This window comes from Cheilinus undulatus, linkage group 7 (assembly GCF_018320785.1).
Source record: "Cheilinus undulatus linkage group 7, ASM1832078v1, whole genome shotgun sequence".
Classification (NCBI taxonomy): Eukaryota; Metazoa; Chordata; class Actinopteri; order Labriformes; family Labridae; genus Cheilinus; species Cheilinus undulatus.
This window is the reverse complement of record NC_054871.1, coordinates 38,092,816-38,108,892: the sequence shown is the minus strand read 5'-3', so window position 1 is coordinate 38,108,892 and position 16,077 is coordinate 38,092,816. Positions and strand designations below refer to the sequence as shown.

The window sequence follows — 16,077 nt, the reverse complement described above, 5'->3', positions numbered from 1 at the left end:
ACAGCTGTCTGTTATTTTTGTGTTTCTACAGAGTGACAAACCCTTCCTCTAAGTTTAACATCTTCAGCACCTGAAGCAACTGTTACATAACACACACCTTTGCCAGAAGTTACTCCTTTTATTTGACACCTGTTAATCAACAGCTCTTAATCCAAGGAACTGTTGGTTCTCTTTCAGTTCACCTATCGTTAAACCCTCCCGTCCAACACCACGAGCCCGTCACATTTCTGGCTGCCATACAATATACTTGGGGGCAGATTTACTAAAGAACAGTGTGGCTTTTAGAGCATTTTTTGCTGAGCAAATGGCAATAAAAATAGTGTCAGATCCACAGAGCACATGCAAGGGGTAAATCTATGGTAACTGCACACATAATGCTCGCAAACTGCTCAGCCGAGCAAACTGTGCCCCATCCCATTTGTATGTATGTAAAAGAGGAGTAGGAGAAGGAGGAGTATTCATAGGAAGAAGACTAAAAGGGGCATCTAAGAGAATAATGTTCTCTTAGATGTACATCTATAGAGAATACTGAATGTGAAAGTATGGCCTAAAAAGTCAAAAAATAGTCAAATACATGATCCCAGAGTTTCACTATTATTAGGGGGCTCAAATTATCTATGAATAAAGCAGCCACACCCAGGAGTTACCCCATAAAGCCTGAAGAAAGTCTGAGAGGATAAGTTCCTGCTGAGAGAAGCAAATTCTTCTCTCCCAGCCGTGAATATAAACCTGCAGTTAGGACTCCATAGAAAGGCTAAGTGAAGTTTGGGGAGCTAAACGGGAACAAGGAGGCGTGCCTCGGGGCCGAGAGCTATGTTGGGAATCTGGGGAATCTTGCACACACCTTCTCCAACTTTGATGTTGATGTCTTGAGTCATCCTGAGCTCAGAGAAGGAGGTGACTGCTCGGTACTTCTTCTGGGCCCAGTTGAGGAGGTGCTCGTTGCCATGGGGAAGGGTCTCCCTCTGGATCTGGCAAAAGAGGGAGAAGTTTCTCGGCTCAAAATGGACCTCAGAGCCCTCAGATACCTTAAAAAGAGGAAAATGGAGGCGTGTTAGAGGACAAAAGAGCTGCTCTGATAATCTGTTATCTCAGTTCTGGGAAATGTGATAGCAAAAGCAGGACAAACAGGAGCGATATCCGCATGCTTCCTTCAGCCTGTTCAGCTGAAGAGGAATCCAGCAGCCACTTTAAAGTGTACAACAGCTGTATGCACAAAAAAGTAACTCAGCTAGCTCATCTGTATATAAGAAATAGCATTTGGGATAGTTAAATGAAGCACCTGCAGGCGGACTGAAAAAAACAACTCAGCCTTTCCAGAATTAAACCTGCTCTCTAAACATTTTGAACCCATTCTTTACTCTCCATCCAAACTGTTCCTTTAAATCTTAACACTAACATGCTCTGCATATTTTTACACGTGTCTACACAATGTTTTGTCTGTTTTTTATAGCTAGGGAAAGCTTTGCAGTGCGTCATCTTAAATGAGCACATCTGCCACAGAATAGTAAGAAAGAAAACTACATTAAAGCAGGTGGAAACACAAGCTCAAAATGTCTCAAACGCATGCAAGCATTCAGGCCTTAAACTTATGCAGCAAGCCTTTATGTAATACAAACATTTACAGGACAGTGTTTGTGACGCATCACACCCTATTTAAGCGAAACTGGTACAGAAATTGCCTAAATAACACTTTATGTGTCATATTCGCAGGTTTTTGGCCTTCATTCTTTTAAATGGAAATAAAAAAGCATATTTGAACAGAAATTCAAATGTGTGTACAAAAAACAAAGAACCTTTTATATCAAGGGAATATACAGAATTGTGAAAAAAATCAAGCAATCATTAACGTTACACAAAGATAATCCTTGTAAATACAAAATGCAGTTTTCGAATGACACCTTCCTTTTTAAGGGAACGGCCATCCAAACCTACCTTGTCTTATGTGAAAGAGAAATTACCCCCCAAACCTAATAACCACTCGTGCCACCCTTGACAGCAAGTCTTTCACATCATTGCAAAGGAATTTTGGCCCACTCTTCTTTGCAAAATTGTTCTAATTCAGCCACATTGGAGGGTTTTCAAACATGAACGGCCTGTTTAAGATAATGCCACAGCATCTCAATCTGCTTTATGTCCTGTCTTAAACTTGGCCACTCCAAAACCTTCATTTCAGTTTTTTTTAAGCCATTCAGAGGCAGACTTGCTGGTGTGTTTTGCATCATTATCCTGTTGCACAACCCAAGCATGCTTAAGCACGCAGCATAACACTGTATTTAAATATGTCATATTCTTAGTAATCCCTGCTTGCATTAATGCTGATGCACCACACTGCTGCTGGTGGCAAAGCTTAACCTCCTCCACCCCAGCCTCCTCCTTTATAGCATAAAGCTTGTTGAACCCTCATTTTTAGATTCATGCTACTTTGTATTAATTGCTTTTGAACTCATTTTATTGTATTCAGTATGTAATTGTCATTAATGTATCCTTTTGTTTGGGGGTTTCTAGCTATGTGCTCCCTGGAAAGTTGAAGCATGCTGCTTGACTAACCCAGATAGCATCTTTTGAGCAGTCTTCTCTGCCAAGTAAAAACGTATTTTGCAACGAAATGGCCAAATGTATGATGAGAGTGTTCCTGACTGAAATGCTGTTTTAGTTTTACACCTTCCAAAATGTTCAACTTTCTGTTCTTTTTGGTCAGCAGTGGTTTTTGCCAAAGAACTAGAACCGTGGATGCTATTTTTGCCTGGTCTCTTTCTTATTGTTGAATCATAAAAACTGGCCTAAACTGAGTCAAGTGAGGCCTGCAGGTCTTGATGTTGTTCTGGGTTCTTTTGTGGCCCCCTGGATGAGTCGTTGATGTGCTCTTGGGGTAAATTTGGTAGAACGACCACTCCTGGGAAGGTTCACCACTGCTCTAAGCTTTCTCCATTTGTGGATAATGGCTCTCAACGGGTTTCACTGGAGGTGCATCTACTAAATACTGACTTGAAGGTGGTGAATATTTATGCAGTCACTTATTTTACATTACATATTTTTCTTCAATTGACATTACTTTGTAGAAATCTGCTTTCACTTTGACATTAAAGTTTTTTTTGTATTTTTTGTGAAAAAAGCTGAATTATTGACCATGATTTATTTATAAAATCAATAAAAGGGTAAGACATCCAAGGTGGTGAATACTTTTTAGTGGCACTGTATGTGAGGTCTTTTATACCAAATGATTTTTCCTTGTTTTCTTCCTCTATTGGCAAATCAGTTTGTTCATATAAGGTCTTATTTTCTCTTTTCTGTTCTATGAGGTAGAAGTGTTTGATGCTCACCTGAATCAAGCTGTGAGAAAAGTAAAGAAATCAGAGAAGGCTTAATAATATGGATAAGTAAAAGTGCTGATTTGCATTTGACAGGGAAACTAGGCACGCTGTATTGAGGAGGGACCACCCCTTTGGCACTTAATGGAGCTCAGGCCATATGCCTCATTTCAGGGAGATAAACATTCACATGTGCTGAAAACTCTGCCATACAACCAAATGAGTCCAAGCACACGGTCTAGACAGCCTACCTCATTTTATTTCCATGCTTGTTTTTCTTTTTCCCTAGGTATCCTATCCGTATGCATGAGCTGACACGGTGCTGGCAGCCTCCATTAGAACATTAATCCATTTAAATCCAAGAGGAATAAAAGAGCGCACTTCTCTGCGATGATGCTATGGACTTGTTCCTAAATTGCTATCATGATTAAATGATAATAGAATAATATCCCTTCAGGGTGTTCAGATTTTTGTAGACAGAACTATTCAAATCTCCTCATGCACAACATCTGTCTGACCTCTGGATGCTCCTCCTGATGTTCCTGGCATTGTCACCAGAGGCAGTAAATACTGAGACAGAGGAGACGGATTCTGTCATAGAATTCAGGTTTTATTTTTAGTGTATTTACTATGAAAAAATGATGGCGAAGAGGTGGTGCCCTGAGCCGGTAAGGAGGGGCTGGTGTTTCTTCACAGACTTTGCCAAGCTCAGCAGAGTTTATCAGTTTAATTGCGGGCATACAGCTGTAATTAGTCGCAAGGAATTAAAGGGGGAAGCCTGAAAGCCAAATTAGCTCCAGGCCTTCCAGAAAACTGCAAACCTCAAGAATGTGACGCAAGGAAGTAGGAACCCACTTTAACAAACTCTCTCTCCCTCAATCTCAGTCTCCGATGTTGCATGCCCAGTTGACAGACCAAAAAGACTGGAGCTCTATTTTCCTTCAGGCTCACTGCCAGCACTAGGGGAAAATGTAGTTTTTATGCAATTTTTCCCCTGGTGTAAGTCTATTTTTTTGAGTCTGAGCCTTTTTGGTAATTTCCAGGAACCAAACAAATGTGTTTGCATGAGGCAGGAGGAGAGGAACAGCCCATCCTGCACATACTCACTCTTTGCCAAAGTAGATGAGGGATACAGTATTCTTACTGTATGTCTTCAGCAGGCTGAGGCAAATTCACAAGCTGTATGTTTTCCAATTTTTATATTGAAGCCATGTTGGTAAGGGTTTACAGTTGTGGCTATGCACATGTAAGCATATTCAGAAACAATAACATTAAAAATATTAAATATCAGGCATGGTCAAAAAGGGGTACTAATATGAAGTTTACACTGATTTTGTCCTACCTCTTATCTACTTTTAAACATCCATGGCCCCCTTTATTAACAGTGTACTTCGCCTACGCAATGCACAGAAATTTGGGGCATGCTGGTATACATTTGGCTGTCTTGGAGGTGCACAATCTTTGTTGCAGTGTGCAAAGACGATGCATTGAGAGGCTTGATTAAACCAATCAAATCGTTATCGTTCATATCCTTTAGGAATTAAGCCAGCATATCAGCTGGTGTATTATTTTCAACACAGATTGTTTTTTTCAATGTTTAACAGTTTGAGCTACAGCACTGGGACACTATCTAAATCACTAAGTCAAGAAAAGTCTGAACCAGAACATATCTGATGATATTTAGATCCAAAGCAATGAAGAATCCTTTAAAGGTTTCACAGGCACATGCATGACAAACAAGAGTATTAGTGTATTAGCAAATATGCTAATGACCGGATAAGCAAATTGTGAATAATACATATTAGATACTGTGTTACCTGGAAGATATGTTGCAAGAATCCTTGAATACAACCATAGGCTCCTCCGGGGAAGTTTAGAGCCACTGAAAACTATGCAGGGAAATCAGTGGTATGGAGGGGTTTGAGTTTGTCATTGCTGTCAGGTAATAAAGTATCCTAAACAAAGGTAACTGTAGGTAGCTGAGCGATCTAAATACCAAAGCAGCAGCTGGGATGAGGATGGGTCTGGGCAGAGTAGAGAGTTGTAGTGGACTTTGATGATGGGTTAATCTAACTATGACAACTCTATTATGAATTGGAACTGTATTCAACAAAAATCATGTCATGCAGAAAGAAGCGGGCCGTTAGGGCCAATGGCAACAGCAGCTCACTTCCCTGTAGTAGGGTGATCATGGTCGGGGCATCCTGGCTAATCAGCAATAGCAGTGTAGGAAGAGCAATCAATGAGAGAAAGACTGTACGTACTATCCACAGTGGGCGCTTTTGTCGTTCTTCAGGACTACTCCAAAGAAACAATGGTGGTTGGATTTTACTGTTTTAGCAGCGGTTACAGTTGAGATCATCAGTTTATGAAGACTAATAATGGGCAACTAACGGTAACACTCAATTTTCATTTGTAATGTGGAGTTTTAACATGGCATCTAGTTAACAGCGCACTGGTTAGTTATTTGTTACCATGATTTGTTGATGTCAGCAGAAAATGTTGTAAGCTGCTAAGTTATGGTAGCAGCTTGTGTGCAAACAGGCTAACTTAGAGCTATGAGAGCGAATGTAAAGCTAAGGAGCTCTCTTCTCTGATTGTTTTGTAGAAGTATAACCCAGGCGTGTCTCCTCATTGGTTCATGCATCTAGTGCCAGGGCTGATTGTGAACTGAACAGTTCAGTTTTGAATGAAACCATGAGGGAACATTTACATGTCACTGAATCAAGACTACAAGAAAGGACCATATTACTGGGAATGAGAGGCTTGGTGCAGCAGAAAAGAAAAGTAATTTATTTGTTGGACTGTGAACCTTGTTCAACACCCAAGCCAGCTCACTATCCCTCAGACACTGACTGCATCAATGAGTTTTTACCAATATGAAAACAAACTTTTTTGAGGGGTGAGGGTTGTTCAGTGTATTTTTGTGTTAAAGCAGCATTAAGCTGTTCATAGCTGTTTAGCATCTATTGGCTCTTTGTTGGATTCTGATGACATGCACTGTCAACTGAGTCAGGAAGTAGGAAGAGAAAGGTTAGTACTTTAAAGCTCTAAATGGACCTAATTATAGCAATTATCACCAGAAAATTTCTACATACAGTATGATCATGACAAAACAGTGATTTTTTTTCCACAGCTGAACTAATTTATCTGGTATTAACTCAGTCCTGCAGACTTCCTGTGTCTAGCGTCGTCTGGCCAGATGAAGGGAGAGTGAAGCCTTCAGTAGTCTTGTTCTGAGCTTAAAGGCTAGCTGAGCCCCTTTAACAATATCCAAATTTTGTCACAAACATGCTTTAAAATGTTGACTCTATCAACCGAATAAACCCTGTGCAGTAAGAGACTGAGTGATGATGTGCCGTTCACCAACAAGCCTGTTCTACGAAACAGCTCTTTTAAATGAGACACGGTAGCTATCCCCTGTTTGAGTGCCAGTTTCCTTTCTTCCATCCTTTGTCATTATTTAAACCAGACTTAAAAAATCAAATCATTACCAAATGAAGAGCCATTTGGAACCCAAACAACCAGCTCTACTGAGCTGAGCCTAATGACCTGAATCTTTTAGAAGAGGTGCCACACAAGCATTGTGTGACATCTCTTGTCCAGGCTCTAGGCATAGGGATTTTTTAATTTCTGCCTGCTGCCATTTCTCCCTGAGGTTTTTAAAACGTATTTGTCTGAATATCTCACTACTTTCAGGATGCAAACAGTAGCTTAAGCATAAAGAATGTTTCCATTTTTGTACTTTGAACACTTGGCATAGACGTAAACAGCTCAAACATGGCCTTTTGGTAGAGTCTCTCTATGCAGAAATCCCTACTTCCCCTGCAAGAGGAGTTCTCCACTGCTGCGTGACATCATCTGCAAGGAATCTATACAGATGAGCTTCTTGCTCATTGCATATTGACAGCATTCTAGAGCTGATATGACTTTGTAAAATGGAAAAAACAAGTGTGCGGCAGATTTTATATTCTCACAAAGGCTTTGGTTCCTCTCAATCCTCAAGTTCCTTATGTAGCTGATTATTATTTTTTTCTCTTTCTACTCTCTGAACTTGATGTTTATTTTAAGTATTGCACAGTCTAAGTATGATTTTTAAGGGATGACGTGTTGTTTGTCTGTACTGTTAAAATGAAAAACTTAGTATTCCAAAAAAGGAGGACCAGAGGAGCTCCTACGACCGGTCTTGGCTAGGACTTGCACTGACTGCACCGGTTTGTTCTGTATTCCTTTTTCTAATAATGTATTCAGCCTTTCTGATATACTGCGACCAGCTGCATTCGGTTTTTGCCAAAGCCTGTGGTCACCAAAACTGCAAAGATTTGCTGGTCACACCCATTTGTGTTCTATGATTGGAAATGTTTCTCACTTTTTCAATGAGGGGCCCTTTTCATGAAACAGAGCTGTAAAAATGCTGGAAACCAAACAGTGATTTCTTTCATGGGTTTATGAAGAACATATATACATAAATATAGACAGTAGTAGGGTTTAAGAGTATAGCTCATGCTTTATTATGTATTTCTTCAATGATAATGTGCTCACATAAAGCAAAAGAGTATTTGTATGAGAGAAGCAGATTTTACCCATTCATTAAAAAATAAGCCTACAGCAAAGCACATGCCAGCCAATCTGTTCTCCATTATTAAAGACGCCATTCCAGTGTATCTTTATGTTAAATTCATGTTGACTCTGTGACCAACATGTTCGTGTAGCAAAGCTCCTTTTTTCCATCCAGAGCAGCCTGCAGCCAAGTCAAACATGAACCTCACTGTAATAAAATCAAGCTCATCTCCTTCTAAGCATGCTTTCTCTGTTACTGCCAAAAAACAGTCTTAGAGGTGGATTCTGAGCAGTGATGGCCTTGTAATGTGTTCTGAGGATTCAATACATGAAAACTGGATGTTACCTTGATTTTGAGAATTCCTCAGACTTGGCAGAGAGCAAACAAAGAATGTAGAGGAGACTTTAGTGACATACTGTGGACTTAAGCCTCTGTTTTCAGGTTTGTAATGGTAGAAAGTAGACCTGCATGATTTTGGCCAAAACGATCAATATTTAGATCATAATTATTTATCAAGATTACTTTTTAATTTAAAGGACAAATCTATTTCATTGCTTATTTTTTATTTTGAAACCCTTATATCCTGCAACTAACATCTTTCTATGACTCGACTGAGGTAACAAATCTGATACAGTATTTTGGTCTTCTTCATATTTGAGCTTACTATGATGCTTTGGGAAGTCATTTAGGAAATGATAATCAAACTACAATGTTTATTTGTCACTCAAATGACTTTTTTACTGTCTTTCACCTACTCCTGATTTGAAAATGTTCTTATTTTGAAAGACAAAAGAGCTTCAGGTTTCTAATATATCAGTTTCACACATTTGTTTTTTCCAGTAGCAGAGATATTATGCTACACATCATGCAAACATTCAAGTGTCAGTTTTTACTAGAGTAGCTTGTGTACATGTTTTTATATAAATATGAGAATGACATAAAAATGATAATTCACTTCAATACAACAACCGAAATCGCATTTCCAAAATTACTCCAAATATTTGCAATTTTTTTTTAATTGTTCAGCCCTTATATGAAGTTTGGGGAATAAACTAATATAAGAAAATCCACATTAGCTTTAGCTAATGCTGTTTTTAACATGTTTCTTGCAAATCCATAATGAACTAGAATGGCCGTCTGAGGCGGCAGACCCACGCCTAAGCAGCACCACCGAGGAACTTACGCTCCAGTTGATTACTATGGTGTTCAAAATTTCAAAGTCCGAGAAAAACCAAACTGGGGCGCGGATCAGCACCAAAATCTAATCGATTCTTCCCTGTCATTATCCCAATATTCCCTGAAAGTTTGGTGAAGATCCGACTTTCCGTTCTCGAGTTATCTTGTACACATGCAAAGAAAGAAAGATACGGAGCCCTTTACATAACCCCCTGCCGATTTCATCAGCGTGGGTAATTAAGCATTTTTTTACACAAAATTTCCGAAAATGAATTTGAGGACCTACTATATATAGCTTTAATTTCATCAGTCTATATGAAAATTATAAGGCAGTAAAATTAACAACATGCTAAATAAAACGGCAGTGCTTGTTTGCAAGGAAAAGAGAGAGATAAAGACCAATAGAAAGCATCAAAATGGGACTTTAATCCTGAAGCCTGTTGGTGTAACTCTGTATAACTGTCAGGTCAATAGTAATATTGATAAAATCCTCTACAGCCTGCAGACACAAACTGACTGCTGTCTCATATGAACAAATCCTTTAGGATGCATGTAAACTCAGAGATCTGCATAGTCAGACACAAACAGTCACTTTACTTTTTGTCGAACACTTTTTTCTTGATTTTATTTTAAACCTTTTATTACAAGACTGCACTGCTGAATCAGTATTAGGCCGTAACTGCCACAACACCACAGACAGTCGGTGCATAGACGGTGCAGGACACGCACCTTTCATCACTCCATCCTCTTCTCTGCTCTATGATTTTTCACACCTCGTATCATCTCTGCTGCACCTTCTGTTTAAGTAACGGCAGCTATGTTTACATGGACCATTTGTAATCAGAATGAATGCCTGATTGAACCAAAATGCTTCTTAAACAATACATTTGAAATCAATTTTGCTGATATGGCTCACTCTGAAAGAAATTTAATTCCGGTGTATGTAGATTCTCACTGGTATAATCATCCAAGAAAACACTCGATGTGATCGTCTCTCTCTGTTTGGGGTGACTTTTGTCTTACCGTGCATGTCTGCCACACATGACATGACGTCTTTCAGTTTGGATTTTTCAGGAATGGACAGAAACATGGTCTGTTGCAGAGACAACTCTTCTACTAATAAAGTAAAAATAAAGGTAATGTAAGGTTCAGACACGAAAGAGTAGAACAATACAATATTTCCGCACAGGGAGGAGTTAAAAAAAAAGCAATCTAACAGTGTGATGTATAGATCTCTTCTTCTACTGAATATTTTTGGTCGATTTGACCAGTGGTACAAAACTGCGCATGCCAGAGCAGACCTAATCAGATCAAATGTACGGTGCATGCACATCAGAATCATGTTGCACATTTCAGCATCCATGTGAACAGAGAAGTTTAAATCTCAGTAATTGAGAGACTGAAATTACTCAAGGAATCTTTTGAGCCCTAGTATTTATTGCAGTTAATTCAGGGTTTTACAATATGTGTCCTGCAGAAACTCACACTGCAATAACAACCAAAACAAGATACTTTGCAGCCCTACTCTAAAGCTTGTGATGAGAGCAGCATCCCTCAACTTTTCTTGGAAATGGTGTATTTTTCTTGACGGCTGTCATCTATCTAGGAATAGTAGTCTGTTTTTATGTGTAATTGGCCAATCAGAATCAAGTATTTAACACAACCACATATGAATATGTTTAGCAAACTATTCCAAAGCACTGCCTTTAAAATACAACAAAACATTTCTCTTCAAGCACATCTGCCAGTACAGAGAACCCCGCTCAAAGCATCCAGCAGTATATTTCCTGCCCTCTCTGCCTATAAGCATCGACATATTACAGCCATATGTGCAGTTCAAAAGAGAAAGCATGCCAAATGCTTGACATCAATTATCATAGAGCTGTAATCCTCCACTGAGCAACACCCTCAGCCTGGGAATCACAAAGGCTGTTTGGAAATTAAGAGGTGTCGCAAACAGAGAAGGGTGATGGGAAGTGCAGAAAGGGTTGAGAGAGAGTATGTGCATGCAGTCAGTCCCTGGTGGTATTAATGTGATAAATGCTTTCGTGGCTGATTTGATCTTATCTCCCTTGATGAGATATGTGGAGCCAATCACAATGCTCGCTGTAAATGTGCATGTGTTCCTGTGAACTCGCGGGCTCTGTTGTGGAGAAAACAATACCATATGTCTGAGCGCCACTCTGCCATTCCTGTCTGCAAATAAAAACCAATAGCGGCTATCCATGTTTTCCATTAACAATTACTCAGAGGGGAGAGCTCATGTGAGAGCAAAACTCATACGACAAGCCTCTAACTAATGAAAGAAATACAGGAGTGCGAAGGCAACGCTTGGCAAATAAACAATAGGCAACACAAGCCAACAGCAAACTTAACAGTGTTGTTCCATCAAGAGTCATAAACCATTTGATCCAAGTCAAGCCTTTCAAGCAGAGATGCAACTCAGCCCTCCTTCCCTAACCCCAGAAAAGAAATATATACACAAGGCCACAAAGTCAACACGGCACACTCTGCACATGTGTCTCACTCCGAATCCAAGTGTCCCTTGGTAAAATAGAATTTGGCCCGGTTTCAGAGTTCATTTCTCATGTTATTTTAGAGCCACAATGATTCCTGCCTGCTGCTGATTGACAAGGAGTACCGTGAAGAACATGTTTTACAACAAAAGTCTGGGTTCTGGTGTTTTAAAAGTCAGCAGCCTCAAGTGGCCAACAGCAACAGTGTGCTCAGCATCTCTGAAGCTTTTCCAGGCAGCCCATCTGTATCCACCGAGCCCGGAGCGCTGGAACCAGGAAACAAGGGCTGGCAGGCCTGATTCAGAGTCCAATTAGCCTCAGGAAACAGCCTCTCCAATGGAAAGGCAATGTGAGGGAGGTCTGGCTGTGGGTTTCTGTTCTTAAGTGTTAAGCCCAAAACCAGTTCCTCTTGACTCTTTTACTCAAAGCTCTCACCACAGAGACTTCTCCATCACAGAGGGACTGAACAGAAGGGTGAGGGACAAGGCTGGGTCATTTTACTGAGGGCTGTGCACCAATAGTAAATGGAGAAAACGGCTGTTTGGCCTAAATGCACGTTTTTAATATACTGACACTTGCTAAACTACTCCCTAAAGCCATCGTCTGATCGTAGTTGAGCAAAAGTGTAAGGAAAAGATTACATGAACATTTGTGTTGTAGATCTGGAGCATTCTGCCCACACTATGGGTTCATCTCCTCTGTATTCCTGCAAGTTTTCTGGTAGTTTATGGACACGGACTAAACATTGCAATACTACTGCAAAGTAGCAGCAGTGTAGCCATGGGACCCATCTACAATAATCATCTTAATGTCGCATCTGGAGGCCTCATTTGTTAGCATGTTCAGCTAACTATCGTACAAGTAACAATGACAAATGACCACACAACACCATTGCTCCAACTGTCCTTGATACTTCTTACAAGACTTCTTGGGTGTACTGGTTTTAAACTGGTGCTATAAAAAATCATAAATATGTACAAATTTTCTATTAAATCCCAAAATACCATTCAGGGACTTCCCCTGTGTTACGAAGTGACTGTGTAATGTTAATGCCTACATCTTAGTACCAACAGAGGGCACTAGAGTAATATGCAAAGTGTCGGTGATCATGTGGCAGAACTGAGAAAGCTGGCGCAGGACTATAACTTGGGTGATTCATTGACAGTGGTGTTGAGAGAGTGTTTGATCCATAGCATAAATTAAGACAGGATACAGCAAATGAAGACATGATACAGCAGAGGCTGCTGTCAGAGGACGGACTGACTTTTGAAAAAGCACTCAAGTTTGCATAAGCAATGGAGGCAGCAAACAGAGATATTGTGGATTTGCATGGCACGAAAGAACCTGGTGGATGGAACAGAGCAGCCGGGTCGGTGAACAAAGTCAGCGGCACATGAACAAAGCTACAGCTGGACATTAGACAATGCTACAGATGCGGTGGAGAAAACCACTCGGCCAAAGAATGCAGGTTTGCCAGTGAAAAATGTCACAACCGAGGATATTTTTAAGATTTTTAAGATTTTAGTTATAGTGGTAGTAAAAGGCTCAAGAACTAGTCTGGTTATTAAGTAACTACATTATTTCATTCGGTTTTCAGTTTCATGAAAAAAAATTGTGACAAGAACATACCAGGTGATGTTTATCCACTTGGGGAAGTCATAAGGCAACAATCCTGCCCTGTTCTTATTGGATTCAGAAGAAATACGGTTTAGATATTCCCTCAAATAGTGACATGGCCTTTACCGAAACAAAAAATGGATTGGCATAGAGAAAACTTGAATAATTATTTTTTCAAATGTGTTTAGTAGAAGATGTGGAAATGTAACGATGCCAGTTTAGTATTCATATTGCATAACATGCACTTAAAGGCGTTCAACCTTAAGAAATAATGGCTGGTCCTGAATAATCATCCCAACTTTATCAGGCACAACTTTTAGTTGTTTGTATATATAAAAAGCTTCAGCTGACTGAAGAAAAGTGGCTTTTATCTGACTCTTACTCCTATTTGTTCTCATATTGTTTGTTAGTTTGTTCTTTTTGAAGCTCAAACTAATAATCTGAACAGAGCAGTTCAAAAGACATGCATTCTGCTTTTACATTAATAAGTGATTGGTGAGGATGCAATCAGTTATTTCTTACTCCAGTTAGTCTTTTAGATATCTTCACTTTCAAATTCATAACATGCATATTTAGGGCATAGGACCACTATATGTTTCTATAGAAAATACAGCTTGAAACCCTAATAAGTCACCCAGAAGTGACACAAAACAACGAAAGGAGGTCTTAGCCGAATCAAATAGTCATCAACTCTCATTCAGTCTGCAGGTAACATTTCTATTTGACTTGTCAGAATCAGTCAAGGGGCGCTGGCTTGAAATGGGGATGGCTATTGTTGCCTGTCTTTGTGTTTAATTGAGGTCCTTAAGAAAGAATAAGTACCACAAAGGAGAGTTAAAGTATACCAGCAGTAGCTAAAGAAAGATGGGTTTTGACAATGTAATTTAAATGATTTCTAGTGAGATGACTTCATGTTAACAGTAAAGAGAAGACTTGTGATTGTTCATCCAGCAGGAAGTGGTCTTTGAGTTGTGTGGCATGTTAAGGAGCTTTCATTGTGGAGAGGATCTTGGGAAGAGCCTCAGCCTTTGGGACTCCTCTGGGCTGCAGCCATGTGCAGTCAGGCTGGTGGATAAGATGCCAACAGCTTGCATTACAAGAGGGCTCAGTGCTGTCACTCAAACACAAAATACTTAACACCTCATTCAGGAGGGGCCCTGCAGTCAGTCAAAGCCATTAGCTCAGCTTTGTCTGACTGCAGGGGCCTCCTCCTTCACTGTTAAGATTCCCTTTATCTTTCCTCACCCCACTACAAGTCTGTAATTATGTGCCAGAAACATACGACACCGAGGTGCCAACAGAGAAAGAAAAATCCTGGTTCAGTTTGAGATAGCGTTGTTTTTCAAGCTCAAACATGAAACACCTCCGCAAATTTCCCAAATGATATGTAATTCTTTAAAACAGAGATATTTATCCTATCATTTAAAAGTATATTCATATACTTGACAGTTGGCTATGATAAAGATGACGTGAAACTCCTGCTCTGACTAGCAGCCCTGATGTTCAACTTCATCAGACACAGCAGCAGCCCTACAAGGACTTAAGGCTTTCATATCAGCTGTATTCAGTCTAGAAAATGACAAGGGGAGACTTTTAATGTGATGCTGACCTGCTGGTCTACACAGGAACACCAGTCTGACTGACTATACATTATTGCAGCTTAAGAAAACACAAGCATGTCAGATGCACATCGGTCTATGAAATACATCCGTTTCTTTAAAACTACTGCAGGGAAATACCATTAATGGAAGTATTTGACACTTTGGCCTCATCTCAGCATATATTCTTATAAATGCTGCCTTCCTTCTTTTAAACACCAAAATTCAGAGAAGAAATTCCAGTCCTGATCTACTAATATTGGATACTTGATTTTTAAGAGGCAAAAAATTATATATAGAGAGAGAGTGAGAGCGAGAGAGAGACAGAATGAGAGATTACTTATACTGATGTGTCTTTATGACCTATGAAAACATAAAAAATACTTAACTAATTATTTATATACTGCTATTTGAATGTCTGACAGCTTCCACAGGGTTGCTGTCAGACAAGCAGGCTGAAGAAAACATCAAACATTATCAATCAGTGATGAATTCGAGCATTATAACAAAGGCTGATGAAGGAAATAACAAAGAAATAAGATGTACAGCCTTGTCCAAAGGGGGTGCCAAAACTGACCCAAACTGAAAACTCCTTCCTACAGCTTGAAAGTAATCTGAACTTCTTTGCCTTAACTACTCCATCCTTCTTGGTTTACAGGCTCAGTCTCACTGCTGAGGTTATAAACATAAATATCTTTTTGATAACAGCCATATGTCAGATAAGTCCTAAAGTTTAACATGGTCTAATAAAGGCATGGAAAGAGGAACTGGTAAGCAGACAATGTAAACTACATAAAAATGGAAATATGAGGCTCCTTATATAAAATCCATACTGTATGAATAGATGTACATAATGCAAGGATTTGCAATCCATCTCTGTTCTTCTCCATGTCACATTGGCTTTCACGGCAGGTTATTTTGCTCGTGAAAAGTGAGTAACAAAAACACTTGACCACATCTGGAAATAATTTGCTTACCTGATACCACATTCTTTCAGAATGCTGTGGTGTTAACATACAATTGAAAATGATTACTTCTGGGAAGCCAAAAAAACAGGAGAGCTTTCTCAGCATTTAAAGGCGTAGAAAACAAATTCCAGTGCAATATAGTGTAGTAAGCCGTGGCTGAGGCCTCCAGACTTCATTTTGTGATGATGTTCTCATGTGAGACACAAGCTTTAACCAAGGGCACTGTAAGAGTCCATTTTTACATTTTTTATGATGTTTCCCAGCGAGGCCCCATGGTACCTTTACTAAATATGGCTGGCTCTCCAGGGGACCTGGCTCCTACTACACTGA

At 39.7% G+C, this 16,077-nt stretch overlaps 1 protein-coding gene across 1 annotated transcript in view; it reads right to left on the bottom strand.

The window, feature by feature from the left end:
* tgfbr3 (transforming growth factor, beta receptor III) overlaps positions 1-16,077 on the bottom strand; it is a 130,914-nt gene that overhangs the window by 50,584 nt on the left and 64,253 nt on the right. Inside the window, exon 5 of the mRNA XM_041791016.1 lies at positions 845-1,028. Within this exon, the coding sequence (XP_041646950.1) occupies positions 845-1,028 (184 nt within the window). The remainder of the gene's footprint in view (positions 1-844; positions 1,029-16,077) is intronic.